A 22,501-nucleotide genomic window follows, 5' to 3' on the forward strand; every position below is an offset into this window, starting at 1 on the left:
AAAGCAAGTGAACAAAAAATTATGTTTATGTTTATGATAAGATTTCAATGTTTACTTTATAGTAAAGTGTTTTTTATCATAGAAAATAATAATAATTATATTGGATTTCTTTGTTACTTTGTCCTGAAGACATCTTTCACAATAAATATTGTTTTAATGCCAATCATTTTTGTATTTTAAATTCAGTTTAAATAAAGTTCTTCACTATTAGCCTTATTAAATTTAATCACATTAAAAGTTTTATAGGGTTTTGATACTATTTTATTTTCATTAAAATAAATTTAAAATTTATAGCCTAATCTGGAATTTGGTTAATGCAATTAAAAAGAGAATAATTTTTTTTAATAATGGAGTGAGTAATATGAGTAATAATTTTTCAGATGCCAAGAAAGTACGAACGAGTGACAAGTCTGTTAAAGCCTGATGCTCATACAATAAAAGCTGCTGTGATGGCTGTCGAATCTGGCAGTTTATCACTATGAGCAGCTGCACAAGAGTATACAATTTCAAAATCAAGTTTACAGCGGAAAATAAAGGTTAATAAAAAAACTTCTTACAGTAACTTATACTTTGATAAACAACATAAATATCTTTTTAATAAGACACAAGAAGATGAACTTTCAATATATCTTCGTCAAGCATCTAATATGCATTATGGACTTAATGTTAGAGAAACAAAGCAACTTGCATATCAATATGCAATTAAAAATGACATTAAAGTACCAGAAAACTGGAAAAAGAGTGAAACAGCTGAAACTGAATGGTTTTATTTATTCTTAAATCGTACAAAATTATCTATTCGTACTCCAGAAGCTACCAGCCTCAGTCGAACAACTAGTTTCAATCGCACAAATGTAGATACTTTCTTCAAAAACCTTGACAGTGTGCAGAAGCGCTATAACTTTTCTGCTGATTGCATTTACAATATTGATGAAACAGGTCTGACAACTGTTCATAAGCCAGTGAAAGTGATTGCTGGTAAAGGAGTAAAGCAAGTAGGACAGGTAACTTCTGCTGAAAGGGGAACCCTAGTTACAATGGCGGGTTGCATTAATGCCCTTGGAAATTTTATTCCACCGTTTTTGATATTTCCTTGTACCCACTTTCGTAGCCATATGCTTAAAGGTGCACCAACAAGTACAAAAGGTGATGCTAATCCTAGTGGATGGATAAACACAGAAATTTTTTTGAAATGGTTTGATCATTTTGTGGAGCATGGACATCCTAGCAAGGATCATCCATTACTTTTAATAATGGACAACCACAAAACTCATATATCGATTGAACTGATGGATAAAGCTAAGGAAAGCAATGTTGTGCTCTTGACATTGCCACCCCATTGCAGCCACAAACTCCAACCACTTGACAGATCAGTATTTGGGCCATTAAAGAAATTTTACAATTCAGCATTTGATTCATGGTTAAAGGCACATCCAAATACTCCTATGACGATATATGACATTTCTGAAAATTTAGGAATAGCTTATACGAGAGCCTTTACTTCCCAAAATATTCAAAATGGTTTTAAAGCAGCTGGAATTTTCCCGTACAATCCGTATGTTTTCTGTGATGTCGACTTTTAATGTTCTTATGTATCTGATCGACCAATTCCAGCAAATGACAATTGCGACAAATAATCAATCCCCACATCACTGTGTATTGTATCTGAAGTTATAAATGAAAAGAAACAGCAAATCAGCACTTCTGCCTACCTTTGGACAGCAGAAGATATAAGGCCATTTCCAAAAGCAGGTGAAAGGGTGGCAAAGAGAAAAAGTGCAGAAAGAAAATGTTCTAGGTCTCTGGTATTGACTGACATACCAACAAGAAATGAACTAGTTGAAAGTTTATCAGAATGTAAAAGAAAAAAGGAAGATAAAGATAAGAAAAAGAAAAAAAGTCACCCCCTCAGACATCAACGTAATTTTGACTTAATTTAAACATCAAGCAACCTGTTGAACAAAGTTACAAATGCATTTAGAATGGTATTTTATTTTTGTTAAACATAAATAAATTTTGTGTATTGTTATGTTTTATAAGGAGTAGAATAAACAATAAAATAATGCTTAAAATTATTTGTTTCTATTTTTGTCCCATTTCACCCCAACCATTGTCCCATTTCACCCCAACATGGGGTGACATGGGACAAACAGTGTCACTTTAAAAAACCAAGCCCTTGAACTTAATTTGATGGTTAAATAATGGGTTTTACAATAATTTAACATGACAATTCATTGGACTATAGTTTTAAACCGATTTGTATGGTTTTGTGGAAAAATTAAAGCGCAGCACGCAATCAAATTTTTTTGTCCCATCTCACCCCGTTCTCCCCTACTAGTCTCTTTATTTTGATAATCAGCTAAAAGTTCTCTTATTATCAATCGTAAAATTAGGAAACGGGGAAGGGGGGAGAAAGTGTAGTAGTGCCGCGATTAAATGGTCACCAAATTTCTTTTTTCAAGTTTAGGTTATCTCTGTTCAAATATATTAGATGCATGCATCCATCTAATTTGGATGTATGAATGTGGTTTGAATTTTTGGATGCTCCTAATTTTACCCATTTGCATGTCTTTTTAAGCTAGTCAGTTTATAGAATAAAGCAAATTAAGTATTCCTTTTCAATCTTTTAAATATAAATGTTTGATACTAATACTTTTATATTAATATTAAAAATTTTATTTAAGTAATTCAATAATCTAGCTGATACTTGAATAAACATTGTTATGTGATAGTGTTGTGAGTTAGTCTTCTAAAAATAATGAATAATTAAATAAAATGGAAACAGCTTACTAACACGATTGTTAGCAACTTTAAGTAAATAAGTAAAATTGTTATAAAAAATATAAAAGTACATCGACGTTTAAAATACCAAAAGAAAACCTCTTATAGACCTCTTTTAGACACCTTGTGCCGGTTGAGAAATGTTCTTCCCTAATTATTCAAATATGGTACACTCTTTTCTGAAAAAGAAAAGGATCAAATCTTTATATATCAAAATGTTATTAATTGGGTTTTAATTGTTTGATGACTTTATTTAATCATTTCTCAACTTTCATGTTTGGAGTTTTTCAGAAATCAAATTTCCTCTGAATGTGTTATTAAACTGCTATTCTTTTTGTATCAACTTTTATACAGTATGTCCGCCTATTGTGATTAACTAGAATAATTACCAGATCAAAACTGACAGCTTTTAATAACTAAAAAATTTGTAAAAGAATATCCAATTTTCAATATGTCAGTAAATGATAATTGTAAAATACATTTTTTACAGGTACCAAAAATTCTTTATAGAGAATGATAAGAAAGATCTTTTTAATGTCATATCTTGAGTTAAAAAAAAAGCTATTTGAGTATATCTACTGGAGCAAAAACAACCAGAAATTGAATAGTTTTTGTCTTGAATTTAAGAATGCGCAGCTTAATTTTTCAAGAAAATTATCAATGAAAATAGAACATCTGCTAAATTTCTTATATATTTTGTAGCGATGCAAATCAGGGAACAAATAATATCATTTTGAATTAGTTAAACAATTGCATATTGCTTGCTTCCAGTTATTTCTAAGAGCTACCATCTACTTGAATTACATTTTTTGACTATATTGTTTCCATGGGCGTGCGCCATGCAAGTATTACGTGGGTAAGTTACTTTTAAACCGTAAACTATATCGGTAACTATGTGATGTGGACAATTAAAATGTAATTTGTATACTTTCTATAGTTAACATGTAGCACATTATTCATTTATAATAATATATTTATATAACTTAATTTTTGATGTAGTTTTTAATCTTAAACAAACGATATAATAAAGGGTAAGCCTACTAAGACGAAATTTATGGTCCGGCACTAGTTCAGGACCTCGCACAAAGACCATATAACACAATAATGCAGTATAAACTGAGCGTATTTACAATAAGGAATAAAAAATTAATTGAATATTTGTTTTCCGTAGTTTATTATATTTTACATTCAATAAGTGAAACCTAAAACTGTTCGCAAAAATCAAACAGTCTGAAAATGAAAAAGTCTTAAATTTCAATTAGCAAAGTTGCTTCGCGTCAAATGAACTCAATTTTTAAATTGGTTTCAGGTGATCTAGTGACTTGCAAAAACATAGTAAAGATAAATTAAGAAAAAAATCTCCAACTCTTTAGTTTTGCTTTCAGACAATAAAATTAGTAAAATTTGTTCCAGTTTCATAATCTTACAATATACCATCACACTTAAAGTCTATTTACAAGTCTTAATTTGAAAAAAAAAGTTACTTAAAATATTATTTGTTATTTAATGTCTAAATCACTGAGTTATAGATTTTAAAATAATTATAAGGATGGATCCTCTCAATTAAAACAATATTGAAGCGGAAGGAAATGTATTCCAGTGTCATTTTGTATATTTTCTTCGTGCTCTACAGCAACAAGTTGTATTTTTTCTTCGTGCTCTACTGTTACATGCTGTGTTTTTTCATCGTGCTCTACTGCTCCATAATGTAATTTCTCATTGTGCTCTTCAGCAACATTTTTCATTTTTTCATCTTGCTCTACTGCAATAAGTTGTAGTTTCTCTTCGCACTCTGCTGATACATGTTGTATTTTTTCTTCGTGCTCTGCTGCAACAAGTTGTAATTTTTCTTCGTACTCCACTGCAACAAGTTGTATTTTATCTTTGCGCTCTACTGCAACTAGTTGTACTTTTTCTTCGTGCTCTACTGCAACAAGAAGTATTTTATCTTCGCGCTCTACTGCAACAACTTGTATATTTTCTTTGTGCTGTACTGCAACAAGTGGTATTTTATCTTCGTGCTCTACTGCTACTTTTTGTATTTTATCTTTGTGGTCTTCTGCAACATGTATTTTTTCTTCGTGCTCTTCTTCAACTAGTTGTACTTTTTCTTCGTGCTCTACTGCAACAAGAAGTATTTTATCTTCGCGCTCTACTGCAACAATTTGTATTTTATCTTCGTGCTCTACTGCAACAAGTTGTATTTTATTTTTGTGGTCTTCTGCAACATGTACTTTTTCTTCGTGCTCTTCTTCAACAAGTTGTATTTTATCTTCGTGCTCTACTGCAACAAGTTGTATTTTATCTTCGTGCTCTATTGCAACAAGTTGTATTTTATCTTCGTGCTCTACTGCAACAAGTTGTATTTTATCTTCGTGCTCTATTGCAACAAGTTGTATTTTATCTTCGTGCTCTACTGCAACAAGTTGTATTTTATCTTCGTGCTCTATTGCAACAAGTTGTATTTTATCTTCGTGCTCTACTGCAACAAGTTGTATTTTATCTTCGTGCTCTACTGCAATATGTAGTGATTTCTCATAGTACTCTTCAGCAACATTTTGTATTTTTTCATCGTGCTCTACTGCAACACGTTGTATTTTTTCTTCGCGCTCAACTGCTACTTTTTGTGCTTTATCTTCGTGCTTTTCTGCAACATATATTTTTTCTTCGTGCAGTACTGCAACAAGCAGCATTTTATCTTCGCGCTCTTCTGCAACATTTACTATTTCTTCTTCGTGCTCAACTGCAGCATGCAAATATTTTAAGTTTGAAACTATATTTGGCAGATCTTCCTTTTCATATATAGGTTTTAAATACTCAGTGTGACTGTTTACTTCCTCTTGGACACTTTTAGCCATCCTTTTTTTCTTTACAAGTATGGGTACTTTTTATCTATAATTATAAATGTTATTCATATTAAATATTTATTTATATACAGAGCTGTAATCACCTGAGCAGTGCCGGATTAACCCTTAGGCAAACAAGGCACATGCCTTCAGGCCAGCAAAAAATCCAGGTTACAAAAAATTTATACGTAAATTTATATTTATGTCTTATCTTTATTGATGAAATTATTATAATTGTTCCAATTATTATGCACATTTTGTTCTTATATCAATTTTACGATGTCAAAAATTGTAACTAATTCATTCTTATAAGTGATAATTTTTTTCTTCTAAAGTATCGATTTAAAATATTTCGAATAAAATATTCGAAAAATATTATGTTTTTTTATATTTTTGAAATTCGATAACATTTGTTTTAAACAGTGGAACTCTTTCGTAAACAATAACAAAGCGCAGTAATAAAATTAATAGTTTTAGCAAATGAATATACTTTTAGATACAATATTGTTATAAAATTGTAATCCTTTAAATTTATTAGTAGGTTTAAAGAAGAAAAAGTCATCACATTTACTGCAGAAAGAACTGGGTATAGCTTCTTTGTTCAACATGCCATGTTTTAAATGTTTCTATCAAAACATATTTGTCACATATTTTATTTATTGTTGATATTAATATAATAAAGATCACTAATATAATATGGATTAGATCCATGTATCTCAACTATACTGAGTGAATTTCATTTTGACTTTCACTATCATACATTATTATCTATATATATATGTATGATTTTTTTATCACATATATATAAAACAATATGTTTAATCATTATTATATCACATATCCATTTTACATATTCTAATTAATATTATTTTAATTTATAAATTAGTTCTTGCTATAACATAGAAAACGTATATACACTATACATGTAGAACTTCAGTTCTGTGACCTAGGGGTATAAGAAGCAGATCATTAATAAGTCAAACAATCAATCCCAGTGAGTAATTTGCATGAACTTTTGAACACCATGCTCCTGAAAGAAATAAAAATAAATTCCTTCACTTTTAGGAATCTATAATTTTTAATGAATTATGTTGACGCTGTCATCATTATTGTTAGATTTCTGTTGTAATTATTATTTTAATTGAACAACATATAAATTCCGATCTTTCCAAGTTGAGTCTTTGTCTATTTATTGATGGATTACCTCTCTTTAACAGCACAGTGAAATGTTTTTGGGTTATATGTGGGTGCATTCCAGAAATCCCATCATCTGAATTCATAATTGGTGTTTATTCTGGTAGTTCAAAACCAAATTCATCAAATGATTTTCTTCTGGCATACTGGTAGTTTGATTTTAAATTATTATTTCGAATATTAAAATCTATATTATATATAGGTTTTGTATGTTCTTATCATGCAGTTCACAAGATATCAATTTTTAAAATTTTTCATCATTTTATGATATGACTTTATGAATCAATTATTTTTAAATCGAATACTTATGCTATTGAATACATTAAAATACGTTTTTAAAGATCACTTTTACGTTTTACTTTTAGATTAATGTCGATACGTAAAGGTGGTTGGGAGCGAGCGAAGGAGTTAGAGAAGAAAATGCATGATGAAGATAAACTGTTAAAGAAAATACCCAAAATCAATTCATTTTTCACTGCCACGAACAAGGTTGATGCTACTGATAATATTACTCTCAATTCCCCACCATCCTCATCAACATCTCAGGTAGGCCGCAAAAATTGCATTTGAACTTGGACATACTGAAAAATTTGAAGACAGAGCTGATACTGGTTCAGGAACCATTCCCAATGATGTTGGGAGTTTTGGTAACATAACAAATCATGTGCGTAACATATGCATCAGCCTTGGAATTATCCATTTTCGAAACTTGGCAGACAGTTATCCAGTAACAAAGCGGGAATACAGTGGAGTGAATCGCTTTCTAAATTCTATTGTCTTCAAACGGGTTTTGCGAAATGGTGACATCGTTGATCGTGACTGGATTGTTTATTCTCCAGCCAAGACATGTGTCTTCTGCTTTCCCTGCATTCTGTTTTCATCTGACCAGTCAAAGTTGTCGGGCTCAGGATTTAAGGATTGGAAGAATATGATACAATACTTAAAATTCCATGAAATCAGTGCAAAGCACATACAATCAGTTCTCACTTTATGTCAAAAAGTGTTGCTGCTGGGAGAGTTGAAGAGCAATTGCACAACAATATGTTGGAGCAGAACAATTATTGGAGAAATGTCCTGTCACGCTGTGTTGCAACTATTACTTTTCTTTGTGAGAGAGGTCTCCCTCTTCGAGGTAGCAATCAAGTTGTTGGCTCCAGAGAAAACGGGAATTATTTGGGCAGCTTAGAGCTGATTGTTCAATTTGATCCATTTTTGTCCCAGTACATCTGTACTCATGGCAATGGCGGACGCGGTCACACATCATATTTATCAAAAACAATCTGCGAAGAATTAATTGCAATAATGGGTGAACAAGTTATGGGTTTCATAAAGGATGAGATTTCAAAGTCAGTAGATTCCACTCCTGATATTACCCATTGTGACCAGCTGACCATCATTCTTCGTTATATTAATATGGTGGATTACCAGCGTGTGGAGCGTTTTTTGACATTTATCAATATATCCAGTCACACAGGGCAGAATCTTGCTGACACATTGCTTCAGTGCTTGTCAAAATTGCCGTGGTCAGACATATGATAATGCCAGCAATATGTCTGGTAAATATATTGGCATGCAACAAATCCTGAAAAACAAAAACAGTTTAGAGGACTACATTCCTTGTGCTACCCACTCGTTGAACCTAGTTGGCCAGTCAGCTGTGGATTGTTGCGTTGAAGCAGTTTCCTTTTTTAACATATTTAATCGCCTGTATACTTTCTTTGTAGCATCAACACATTGTTGGGATGTCATGATGACACATGTTAAAAACCAACCAGAATCCCTTGTTCCAAAATACCAATCAGATACCTGTTGGTCTGCTCGAGCTGATGCTGCAAAAGTAGTGTTCTAGGGGTACCACAAATTACAAAGTGCTCTTCAGGAGATCTCAGGGGATTGTAATCAGAATGGTAGCACAAGGAATGAAGCGGGTTCATTGGCCAAACACATGGATACTATTGAAGTTGCCCTATAGTGTGAACTTTGGAATGACATTCTGCAGAGCTTCAACATTAATAGCAAGTTATTGAAAAGTTCTACAATCGAATTAACTACAGCTATTGGTCTGCTGAAGAGCTTGCGTATATTTTTGGATGAATGCCGAGAGAAGTTTGATGATTATAATCAGAAGGCAGGTGATCGCTGTGGCAACAGCACATATAAATCTAAAAGTCAAAGACAACCAAACCGTAAGAGACAAATCAATGATGGAGATGCCGCAGATGTTATGGAAGGGATGTCAAGCCAGCAAAACTTCAAGGTCAATACCTTCTATGTCATCATCGATTAGCTGAAAAATGCATTAAAGAAACGCATTAAAGCTTACTCAATTGTGCTGCGGAGATTTGGAGTTCTGACTGAGTATGACTCCATGACCGATGAATAGGGCTACCATAGTCCTAATTTTCATCAAGACTGTCCTGATTTGAAGGGTCTGTCCTGACTGTCCTGATCAGGTGCCAAAATGTCCTGATTTTAAAAAACCATAACAAAAAAGAAAAAAATATCATTTTGACAAAAACTAAAAAATGAAGCAAAGAGAAAAATGTTGACTTGGCAACTCCAACTTCTCCATTCAATTTTTACAATTTTCTTGCAATTTTAGGCAGTGTTGGCAGAAATGGCTGAGGTAGCAGACATGATAAGGCAGTATTTTACTTTTGTTTTTGCTGGTTTGGTACTTTCCACTTTTACAAAGTTTCTACTTCGTGACAGAGGGTTTTTTAGTGTTAAACTTTTACTTTAACTTAAAGTAAAAAAAAATCCCTTATTATAGCCAAAATGTCGAAAAGAAAGTGCCATTTTAATGAAACTCTGAAGAATGAATTTCCTTTTCTGAAGAAAGTTTATGAAAGTGGTGAAAAAGTTAGACGCGGAGATTGAAAAAGTGCACTCTAGTGAAAAATATGACTGGTTTAAAAGCAAAGAAAAGAAATAATTCTTGTAGTCATTACAAAAATGTAAAATAAAGCTGGTTTTTAATGTTGTATTTTTTGTCATTTTCACTTTTAGTGTAACGAGCTTTTGTCCTGATTTAGACTTTCTGCTTATTTATATTTGTCCTGATTTGACAGGTTAAAAAAGACATGATGTCCTGATTTTTACAAAATTTCATATGGTAGCCCTACCGACGAAGATATTGACACTGCTATTAAAGGAATGGTTACTGTGTACTCGAAAGACCTTTGTTCTGATTTTCCAATAGAATTTCGACAATTTATGTGCTGGTACAAAGAACAGAGAAACTGTTAAGAACGATCAAGTGCACATAATCCACGGTCGTTTGTAAGAGGAAAGTTATTATACGCATGCGCAATAGAGTTAAAGATAATATTTAATTTTAAAAATGGCTACGGATGCAAAACTTATCATTGACAACGAGTAACTTGTTTAATTTTATATAATTAAATAGGCTTTTAACTATTTTTTAAATGAAATTTTTGTGAAAATAACTTTCACTTGTACTAAGAAATGTTTTAAATAAAATACAAAACCTCTGAATGTGAATAAAATCTACTTTCAGCTAAAGCTACTTTTACTGTTTTTGTTTATAATCTTTAAACCTTTTTTAAAAAAATTTTGAGCGTAGAAATTTTTAAATTTTTATTTATTCAGCAAGATGAACCTTTTATCTTTTTTGCATTTTTTGCTTATATGAGGATTCAATTTTTTTTGCAGGGTTAAAATAAAATCTTATTCGTTAACTTTTTGTAACCTGTTGCTTTGGTACTCTTTTCCGATGTGACTATATATATATATATATATATATATATATATATATATATATATATATATATATATATATATATATATATATATATATATATATATATATATATACATATATATATATATATATATATATATATATACATATATATATATATATAGTGACATCGGAAAAGAGTACCAAAGCAACAGGTTATATATATATATATATGTATGTATGTATAATATATTATATTATATATATATAATATATTATATTATATATATATACAATATATTGTATATATGTATATATAATAGTATATATATACTATTTTTTAAATAGTCTAATATTAGATAAAATGGAATTTCACAACAAAAATATTAAACTTTTTTGCAGAGTTTGTGGACAGTTTCTCGGTAAAAAGCATTATTTTATAGGAGAAATTCTTGAAGTAAAATTAGAGAAGTTGTTTCATGTTGAAATGACAGATTTGTCCATCCTCCAAAAATGTGTAAAATATGTTATTGTACAATAAACAATGTGCTTTCAAGAAAAACATCAACTGCCCTTTGTCTCTGTACTAAATGGAAACCTATTCTAACACGCTTTCTTCTTCCATCATTTAGTTTCTAGGGGCATAAATAAATAAAAATTCAATTTTATTTTAATTTAATACATCAACATTTATGCGGATATTGCAAAATCTAATTTCTATCATTAGAACAATCAAACTACCCTATAACTTTCAGATATTTACAGTTGTCATTTGCACTACACTGGGTGACATTAACCAGGGTCAAGTCGTCATGTAGTCGGCCAAAGACATTTTTTGAGCGCCACTCAAAAAGGTTTGAAGGTTTAAGGTTCCGAAACAAGAAAGAATTTAAAAATGATAATTTAAAATCAGTGCATGTTTAGGTAAAATACCTTAACCAATATGCATGTTTAGGTAAAATACCTTAACCAATATGCATGTTTAGGTAAAATACCTTAACCAATATGCATGTTTAGGTAAAATACCTTAACCAATATGCATGTTTAGGTAAAATACCTTAACCAATATACTGCTATGCAAACGGTTACAGAATTTAAAAAAATAAGGATTTTACCTGCTCCTACCGGAGCGCTCTTTCTATATGTTATAAATGTTACAAAGATACAAATAAAACTAGACCTCAGTTTACATTATTTTAATCTGAATATAATTTGTTAATTAATATTTTTGTGAAGAATAAGGCCACTGCCTCAAATATATATATATATATATATAATGTTATTAACATATAACTATATTATGTTATAAAATATTATACAATATTATGTTACTAACATATATTATGCTCTCTAATTTATTATTATATAATATTATGCTTATTATTATATAATATTATTATATAATATTATATATTATTATATAATATTATGCTTACTAACATATATTATGCTCTCTTCTTTAAGAATATTGAGCACTCTATTTGTCGAATACACTAACAATGTTAGTGTATTTTACAAATAGAGTGCTCAATATTCTTAAAGAAGAGAGCAGTAATAAAAGAGTCAAACATTTATCAAGTTTTTTGTTCTTTGACAGTCTGTTTAACTCCTTCAGAAGGTTTAATAAAGAATAGATAAGTGTTTATGCTATATATATATATATATATATATATATATATATATATATATATATATATATATATATATATATATATAGTCACATCGGAAAAGAGTACCATAGCAACAGGTTACAAAAAGTTAACGAATAAGATTTTATTTTAACCCTGCAAAAAAAATTGAATCCTTATGTAAGCAAAAAATGCAAAAAAGATAAAAGGTTCATCTTGCTGAATAAATTTAAATTAACAAATTTCTACGCTCAAAAATATTTTAAAAAAGGTTTAAAAATTGTAAACAAAAACACTAAAGTTGCTTTAGCTGAAAGTAGATATTATTCACATTCAGAGGTCTTGTATTTTATTTGAAAAATTTTTTCGTACAGCTGCAAGTTATTTTCAAAATAATTTCATTTAAAAAATAGTTAAAAACCTATTTAGTTATCTAAAATTTAACAAGTTACTCGTTGTCAATGATAAGTTTTGCATCCGTAGCCATTTTTTAAATTTTAAATTATTTTTAACTCTACTGCGCTTGCGTATAATAACTTTCCATTTATTTCTAAAGTCTAAACGACCGTGAATCAAGTTGATTCAAGTACTCAGAAGATGTTTAAAATGCTGCACAATTCTGGTGTATACCAAGCATTTCCAAATACTGAAATAGCACTCCGGATCTACTTATGTCTGATGTCAACCAATTGTTCAGGAGAACGTTCTTTTTCTCAATTGAAAAGAATTAAAGATGCAAAACGATCAACACTGGCTCAACGGCGTCTTTCTGTACTTTCACTTCTGTGTATTGAAAGTGGCTTGCTCAACAAGGTCAACTTCAAAGAACTAATTGACAAATTTGCAGTTATAAAAGCGCGAAAATTTTAAATTATGTAGTTTTTGCCTAATAAATATTCTTTTTTAAATTTTACTTTTCTTCTTTTTGTGGGAAAGTCCGTATTAACTGTATTTTCAGGCTACTTGTTAAAATGTGGCCCTAAGGCAGATTTCAATTAGTGGCCTAAAAATGCAGTTAATACGGACTTTCCCACAAAAAAAGCCTATACAGTTAATACGGACTTTCCCACAAACAAAGCCTTAATCCGGCACTGCACCTGAGGAAACCGAAGAAAATTTTTAAAAGATGGTTTTTTAAGAGAATTTTTGTAAAAATTGTTAAATGATTTCCTTCTCTTTAGAATTAATGCCGACATATTTTGATTATCTCCCACTTCAAAGTAAAAGTATGAATTGTCCGTTATTAGATTTCAAGAATGAGTTTATAGATATGTGCTAGTATTAAATGACACGAACCAAAAACTGCCAAGGAGAACAATATTGAGAAAAGAGAAGATGAAATGGAAGCAGTTGACACTGGTAACATAATTAAAGTACCCATGTAACAATGAAACGTTATAAGTTTATAACTTTTAGTCAAACTTAGTTGAGTTTTACTTGGTTTAAATGGAGGAATGCGGGAATTGCTATATAAGTTTCTACTTAATCAGATCAGAATATTATAATGATGAGTAATTCGGTCAGTAATTGATTTAAATAATGAATTAGATTAATATTCATTTAAGTAAATAGTTCTATTATGATTAGCTAGGTATAGAGTTGTAGTATACTTTAAAATTTTACTTTTGATTTAGATATAGAGCTAGCAACGTCATATCCTTTAATGTAGTATAAAGAGAGTTATCATTGACATACTTAACTTTAACGTTAAATTTGCACCTTTAATAGATGTAAACGAAGTCTACCAAGTTTAAATAAATGCTAAATAATAAATGGCTCTTCAAACTCCTAAGGAACCAGGTAATAAAATTGGTTTCTGCGAAGAAGCTATTAAATGAATGTTTAAAACAAATTATCACTTACGCTTATTTTTTATAAATTATTTTTAGAGATGAAAACCTTTTAACAAAGTTATTGTGTTTTACGTTTAAACTATTTATTATATCATATATACTGTTTAAGACATATGGTGTTTGATAGTCTTCAAATTTTAGACTATTATTTAAAGAATATCTTTTAGCCCTCCTGAGTCAAGAAACTCGCCTTTCTCCTCACATACATACATTAATATAGCTTCTCCACACATACATACATTAATATAGCTGCTAGATTTAAATATGCTTTTCCAGTGTTACAAACATAGGAGAAAACATAGGATTAAAACTTAGGAGACACTTAATAGAATAGTGTATAATCAGAACAACAACAGATTTGTGCAGTAGCTAGAATACAAAACAAACTTACCTCAAAATATCAAGCAATTTGATAAACTGGTTTAATTCTCAAAATATATATTATTTTCTAAAATAAATTATATAAATTTAGCACTGTAAAAAACCTTGTGTTGAAAACTAACACTTGATCTTGTGTTGCTTTCACAATAATTAAAACACGGAAATATAAAATTTTATTACCATCGTTCTAACGAATGCGTTAAATGCAAAGTCCAGTTTCGGTTTGACAGAAGATATGTATTAAAAGTTTTTCAAAAAACGCATGCGTTAAAACTAAAAATTAGAGTTTTGAGAAGTAGTAAAATTTTGAATAACTCTAAAATTGTGTATATTTTTAAGTTTTTCGTTTGTATTTTTTACTTTTAACATTTTTTTCAATATTAGAATAAATAATAGGTTACTTTTGTGTATTTTGTGAGTCAAATTTAGAATCATTAAAGACTGTCAGTGATCTTTTAAAACATTTTCATTACCGCCATAGCATTTCTTCAACACAAAATTGTAAAATTTCTTGCAGACAAGTTGGTTGTTGCAGAACGTATGACAGTGTCCATGCCCTTAAAATTCATTCATAGAGAAAGCATATAAGAGATCCTTATACGGAATATGAAAGTATAAATATTTCTCCTGTTGAAAGGAATGGTCATCTAATAGATCAGCAAGGTATTTATACAGCAACACATGCTGATAAAAATAACACTAGTAATATTTATTTAAGTACATTATTTGGGGAAAACTTAAAAGAAATGATTTTAGATGTTTTAATGACTCTTAGATGTTCTTAACATAAATGAATTTGTAATTCAGTATGTAGGAAAAAGTGTTCAAAATATTTTATCCACATCAGGAAGAAAAATCGTTCACAATCCATAATTCAAAATCCCATATCAGGAAGAAAAATCCTTCACTGCCTAAGAGTTTGAGAGATTATGTACCCAACGTTGAACTTATAGACACAATTCTAAGCGATGATTCTTCAATTGACTCTGAATTCGATCCAGGTGATTGGTATTATTTAGAAGTCTCTGAAAACCCAAACACAGTAAATGCAAAAATTCCGCTTACTGCTACAGCCTTTGATAAATCACCAAATGTTTTACAGAAGGTAAAAATTGCAAATCTATATCAATCAGGTGTTGATCTTAAAGAAACTAAAAGCAGTCAGTCTACCACATATAGCGAAATGAAAAAAATAAATGAAAAACTTGGGAACCATTTCAAAAGAAGATGTTAAAGCAGCCAAAAACGCATCACCATATCCATGTATAATTCATTTTGATGGCAAGACCTCGTTTGAGCTAAACAAAGGAAAAATATTAACGAGGGATAGAATGGCTTTTTTAGTTAACATTAATGGAGAGACTTACCTACTTGAAGTACCTCCACTACCGTCATCCAATGGTGAAGATCAAAGGAATTAATTTTTCTCTCAATAGTTGAATAGGACAGACATCAAGGAATTAGATGTTAAACCCTTGATGACTTTTTTAAATAAATTCCTGCAATTTAAAAGTGTAAAGAATAATTCCTAAACAGTTTAAATTTGAAAGTTATTTAAATAAATTGGTAATTGAAGGGGCTTTTTCTTTTTTAGGCAAATAAGGCTTTGACAGCAACTGCTAAGTTAGAGAAGATTCTAAAACAAATATGCAGCTGACTTGCATTTGCTCAATTGACTTAATAATTTACCTAAAGTTTTAACAATTCCAAATATTCCACATCGCTATTCATCCTTTCTCATAGTAAGAAAATTTGTGTTCAAAAAAATATTTGACCAATAATAACCAAATGGTTTATCTCATTGTTCACTTTGAAATGAAATCTTTCTCGACGGAAAGCTGGAGCGCCAATAAAGTTTAATTGAATTGATATGCCAGATATGTTAAAGACTTTTTATATTAATAGTAATAGCAAAAAAAGAACCTTATACACAGCATTGTTATGCTACCAACATTCTTACAGATTAAACTACTGATGTGGTCGGTAATGTTAAAAGAAAAATTAAATAAGTTCGTGATAGATTTTAAAACAAATTGTAACAAAGAATTTTTTCAAAAAGCTCTTTTGGAAATCTGGACTTTAATGATGAATTAAAAACCTTCGAATTCAAACACGCCTCAATCATTTTTGCTTCAGAGACAACTATGTGAGTTATAATCATAAAGTTTCACTTTGTTGCTTTTTATTTTTCTTTCGAATTGTTTTTTTTCTCATAATATTCAAATGAATTGTCTAATAGGACTAAAGGTAATCTTTTTTTTTATGTAAACAGAAAGAAAACACTACTTACGTAAACTAGCAAAGAGTTCTAGAGAAAATAATGATAAAGAAAATATAGCCAGAATGCTGGCCTTTGTAAAACCCTAGCTTTTCTTTACACTTGAGTTCTATGCTAATTTAGAGTGGTAGATATATAAAATGATTAAACATGCTATTTGACAAGGCATGCCTTAACTTCAAGAAAATGTTTTAGCTTCCGCAAGACTTTTAAATTATTCAATTGCTGATGTTTTGTTTGCATGGAGACATTTCAGCAATATAAAAGCCTAGCGGAAGCTGATTGAAAGCATTTTTGATGTAGGGAGAATCTAAATTACTAATCTGTTATTTTTAGTTAAAAGTATAAGTATGGTAAATCTAGAAAATTAACTTTCTTGAGGATGTATTATGCACTTAAATGAGTGTTTTTTGCAATCATTGTTCAAGATGCCTATATGTTAAAAATATTAATTTTTTAGACTTGAATATAAAAATCTCCTATTAAAAAAATTCTGTTTCTTACAAGCTATTGCTTATTTTACCTGTAACGGCAACTTTAAAATTACAAAAGAACTTTAAAGTTAATTTCAGCCAGAACAAAAATCTCAAATTCAACAAATTATTCAAGCACAATAAAGTGAAATATGATGGAAAAACGCGATAAGAGAATAATAACTAATACGTTCTTTTAAAAAATTTCGCATTTTAATTCCAAAACTTCCGTATGTTGTAAGAAAAATAAAACGTTGACGCCCTCTTCTTAATATCTTTATTAGGAGCAGTAGAGGTGGTATAATATTATTGGCAGGAGAGGAAGGTTTTTTCACTATCTGATATTTTTTGCTCATGTGTAAAATATTGATTTTTGGTTTGGGTTGATAAACAGCTATGAATGATGTATGCTTAGATTTTGAATGAGAATCTTCCTAGTATATTAAAAAATCAAAAAACATTTAAAGAAATAGTTAAAAGAATTAAATATGAAACAAAAATGAAATAAAAATGTAACAATTTTAATTAGCACCTAATTACAAAATTTAGTTAATATTTAAGAATAGACCTAGTAAAATACATATAGCCATCTCTATAAATACTTTATCTGATAGTGATTAAGGTGGGTAATAAAAAAAAATCAACTTTGGATAGTAATAAATTGTTGCTACTGGCTAATATAAGGTTACTAGTCAAAAATGTTTTGCATTTTTTTGGGGTCCAACTTAGCTGCATGAGGGCGCATTGGTTAGAAAATCCATTTTCGATAAAACAATCAACTCTTTTTTTTTTTTTTAAAAAAAAAAAATCTTTTCTCAGTTATAAACAAAATCTTGAAACCTTTTGTTAAATAATGGTTTTCAAAAACTAATCTCACTAAAAATGCAAGAAGTTTAAATTTGGGGTACTGCAAACTTTGAATATATTCTAATTTACTACTTTACAGTACCCCTTTATAGGTTTTGGCAGTCTTTTGAACTTTTTTCAATAGTTACCTAATAGAAGCTTAAGTTAAAAATTTTTTCTAAAATCAAATTATTAGCCTAATTAAAATATTAAAATTTTCAAACTTAAAATACTTATCAGCCTATGCCATAGCTTATTTCAAAAGAAAAAAAAACAGAAAAATTTAGTACCATAAATGTTTACTATAAAGAAAGCAGTTTCTCTCAAGACCGATCAGTTCAGTAACTCATCGCAATAAAATAATAAGAACTTTCACGCTTTGACTTTGTTACAAACTTTACAGAAAATTCATAAAGTGTTATACAAAAAAAGTTATTTGATCACAGACTCAAAATGAAGAACAACGCCCAAAAAGTGTAACAGAATGATACAGAAGCACAATGGTTTCCAGGTAACAATTACTGTTTTGTATCCATAAAGTTTGATTGCTTCGTTTAAAACTTACGTACACCAATTTAAGTGAACTCCGATTTACATCTCTGGAACGTTTGTATCGAATGTTAAAATAACTGGCGTTCCTATCAAACGTTCAATAACAATTGGAAGATGTTGACCTAACCTTTTATATATATATATATATATATATATATATATATATATATATATATATATATATATATATACATTTAATACATTTACTGGACAGAACTGGCTGGAAAACTTGTATAAATAGCATTAGATGTTGAACTAACTACATAAGATTTTGAAATGTTATTCATGTAAACTTGAATACTATTTGCTTTTATAATGTGAGCACGATTTTCAGATTCTTGACAAATCTGAGTATATTTGATGTTGTTAAAACCCAATCATGATGAAATGGATCTTGTATCTGTAAAATTTACTTAATTTTTTTTCTTCCTATATGAATACAGGTTTAAACGTACTTTGATTTGGTTCTCTAAAAATGTATTGAAAAAAATGAAAAGATTTTTGTTTCTGGTGATAATCGTCACAGATCTGTAATATCTAAATCTGGCTCAAAAACTTTCATTCAATGTCCTAGAGTTGTTTGCTTTTTTTTCTGTTGCCTCAATCAGTGAAGAAACGGATCCATCAATTTGAATTATTGCTTAATTGTTATTGAAAATTCTTGATATCGTTTCCTTATGTAACTTTTCTTCAAAAGTTTTCTTTACAATGCTATACTCTGGTCAATTATAATCAAGCCATCCTAGATTAATGAGAAGATTAAGTGATAATGTTGTTTACCAAATCCAGATTTGTAAATACTTAAATCTCTAATATTTCTAGATAACAATTTTTTACTTTGACTTCGTTTAAAGAGTCATTCAATTAATATTTCTAAATCTTCATTTATTTCGTAGACAGAAAAAGTTATAACGTTTACATTGCTTATATGAGAAGAAAAATTGGTCAAGCTCTGTTAGATAACAAATCACTATCTTACATTGATCTTTCAAACGCAGCTAAATAGCTATGGTTTACCATCTTCAAAATAGCTAAAAAATATCTAAATTATCCAATATGCTACAACTCAGGACAAATACAAAATGGTGATTAAGTATTTTGAGCATGTTTGTGTTTACACATTTTAATTTTGATGGGTGAAAAAATGTATTTGATAGACAGGTTGTGAATTAAGGACTTTTTTATTTTATCCCGACTTTTTTTGCTTTTCCTCAATTGAATTTAATTATTAGATTCTGACATGTCTCTGAAAATAGTTGTTTAATACTGTAGTGTATTTTGTACGTGAATTTTCATTTAATTAAGTTGTTTAGAAATCTTTTTAATGTATTTAGTGATAAATATAGAAAAGCTGCCTGAAAATATATTTGCAACAGAACTTTGAAATATAGAATAATGTTTTCATTGAAAATTATAAGAAATGTCTTAGCATATTTGTAAGTATTCTTTGTTTATAAGGTATTACAAATACCAATCAGGTAATCTTAATTACCTGGTTGGTATTTATAATACCTAATAAACATGAGCATTACATCAGGAATGAATGGCTAGAACGAGGCAATGCGACCCTTGGTGTTCACAATATTCGCTATGAGCCACTTGTTCAGTCTGACAACGTTATTATACCTCCACTGCCCATAAAGCTAGGTCTGTTTAAGAACTTTGTTAAGGCATTACACTCTGACGGCGAACCGATGAAAATCATAAAGGAGACCTTTACAAAACTGTCACTTGCAAAAGTTAAGGAAGGAGTATTCGTTGGACCAGACACTCAAAAACTTTTGAAAAGCCAACAGTTTATTGATTCCTTGTCCCCGATTTAGTTCAGAGCGTGGAAGGCTGTGAAAGGCTGTGTGGAGAACTTTTTGAGTAGGTATCTGAAAGTTTTAGGAATTAAGTACATAATACTTGTATTCTATCAAAGAATTTCTTCTTTGAACTCATTTATTCAGGCAAGCACCGGTCGGACGGCTATAAAGACATCATCTCAGAACTGTTATCAGCCTTCAACGAAATGAATGTGCACATGTCCCCCAAGATTCACTTTTTGCATAGCCATTTGGACTTTTTCCCCAAGCATTTTGAGAGAAACATTACAGACGAGCATGGAGAACGTTTCCACCAAACAATTTCAACTATTGAGCATCGCTACCTGGGGCGCGCCAATGAGAAAATGATGGCTGACTTCTGCTGGCTGACTTACAACCCTGCTTCTCAGGTCGCACCAAGTTTCCCATTAAATTAGGTGTTTGGTAAGCATTGTGTGATCATGGTGTTTTTAATTACTTTATCTGGAACTAGGAAATGGCCATTGATGCCCAGATGTACAAATTTGAATGTCTTCAACGAAGACATTGAGAATACCTACATTGAGAATCACTGCCCTGATAAAGCTTGCATCTTTTGGCCAGACAAAGCTTTACCACATTATTCTTCAAAAGTAGTTAATGTATTTAAACAACAAACACGTTCCATTTGTTTTGAAACAAAATAACCCCACCAATGTCCTTCAATGTCGGCCTATCGAGCTCCTTCATGCTGAATTTAAAAGACAAGTGTTTGCTGATTCCTTTCAATCAGAAAATGTTTATCAATTAAAATCAAGATAATGTCAAATCATGAATGAACTTGTAAAGCATGCTCCAAAAATGTGTACTAACTTTTCATCTCGGGTCCAACTCTTGTCGACAAAGCTCACTTCAATGGATTATTATCTGTTTAAAAGTAACTTGTAAACTTGTATAATGAATATAAATCTTTTATTGGAATAAATACTTTGTCTTTCTTTTACGAGTTTTTCAAAATTTCTTAAAAATAACAAGTTTTTAAAAAAATACTACGAATCAATTACACCCACGTTACTATTTCTTTTTTTTCCAAATGCTAAAAATATACACCAAGATCAGCATTTACAGTAAACATATGATTAGATGCGTCTAAGAATCAACTTTACTGGTTAAAAAGAGCAATTAACTGCATAAACCTTATGGTTAACTCCTGGTCAATTAGGAGCATGCTTCAACACCTCTCTAATTTTTGTCTTTGATCTCTTGTTCATTCGCTCCCTTGATAATCTTTTTACAACCTAAATGCTTTTAAATCATTTATTTACAATAGTTAATAGAAGTACCCAACATATTAACTGAATAACCAATTACCATAATAAAAGCTAGTGGGAAACTATTGTTTCAAACGACTACTAGGTATTTCAATCAGAAATGGGGAACCCCAAAAAGGACTCCAAGTGTGATGGTCACAAAACCACTGTGTACTCCTAGACTTTGGTGTTCAGAAATGCCAAATATGACGCGACTTATGCACTGCATTAGCAAAAAAATTAACTCATTTAGGTAACTACCATATATAATGGGGAAACAGAGATGCCAACGCAATTTTAAAAACTCACCTTTTTAAACTCTTTTCCCTTTTACGTATTAAACAGAACTTTTATTTGACAAGCTAAATTCGTCTTTACAATTTTGGCTACCAAGACTGCCGATGTTATTAATCTCAAAAAGAAATTCTTGAAGTTTCGTAAAAAATAGTTTTCATAAATTTCTCGTAAAAATCGAAAATACACTAAACCGCAAAGTTAACACACTATTTCTACATTTCCATTTCCTTTAATTGCTGTCAATATTATCATATACTTTGACAAACATATTAAGAATAGAACTCATGAACACATTTATTTTGATGAAAGTAATAAAATTGACTTTGAGGGTGGTGAAAAAAGTTACTAAAACCAAAAATATGGTTTGTTTAACAAAATAAAGTAAAATGAATATTATTGTTATGCACACTAATACAGTTCAAATTGAAACATTTTTGGCTTATTAATAAGTAGTGTTACCACCTCTTGGTGATATTACCACCTGATAGCGCCGTGGCATACTTTCAATTAGATTTCTAATCGTTTCTGGAGGGGTATCATCTCACACGCAGATAAGACTTTGTCGCAGCTTG

General features: G+C 30.1%; 1 protein-coding gene and 1 long non-coding RNA gene across 2 annotated transcripts; both read left to right on the forward strand.

Annotated features, from left to right (window-relative positions):
• The first annotated feature begins 632 nt into the window (after positions 1 to 632).
• Positions 633 to 2,250, forward strand: LOC149884396 (uncharacterized). The gene is made up of 2 exons (XM_090096432.1): positions 633 to 1,369; positions 1,703 to 2,250. The coding sequence occupies exons 1-2, from the start codon at positions 648 to 650 to the stop codon at positions 1,938 to 1,940; spliced, it is 960 nt and encodes a 319-aa protein (XP_089952558.1). The 5' UTR covers positions 633 to 647; the 3' UTR covers positions 1,941 to 2,250.
• A 16,492-nt stretch (positions 2,251 to 18,742) lies between these two features.
• Positions 18,743 to 21,307, forward strand: LOC149884397 (uncharacterized). Its single transcript, XR_016455057.1, has 2 exons — positions 18,743 to 20,404; positions 20,488 to 21,307. It is a non-coding gene; the product is annotated as an uncharacterized LOC149884397 (long non-coding RNA).
• Positions 21,308 to 22,501: the final 1,194 nt, after the last annotated feature.

The sequence above is a fragment of the Hydra viridissima genome, unplaced genomic scaffold (assembly GCF_058129835.1).
Source record: "Hydra viridissima isolate aposymbiotic clone 2 unplaced genomic scaffold, HvirCarnegie_v1 scaffold_8, whole genome shotgun sequence".
Classification (NCBI taxonomy): domain Eukaryota; kingdom Metazoa; phylum Cnidaria; class Hydrozoa; order Anthoathecata; family Hydridae; genus Hydra; species Hydra viridissima.

Coding starts and splice junctions, on each gene's coding strand:
- LOC149884396 (XM_090096432.1), top strand. CDS start 648: ATGCATTATGGACTTAATGTTAGAGAAACAAAGCAACTTGCATATCAA. Junction 1,370..1,702: donor AAACTCCAACCACTTGACAG/ATCAGTATTTGG, acceptor GCAAATCAGCAC/TTCTGCCTACCTTTGGACAG.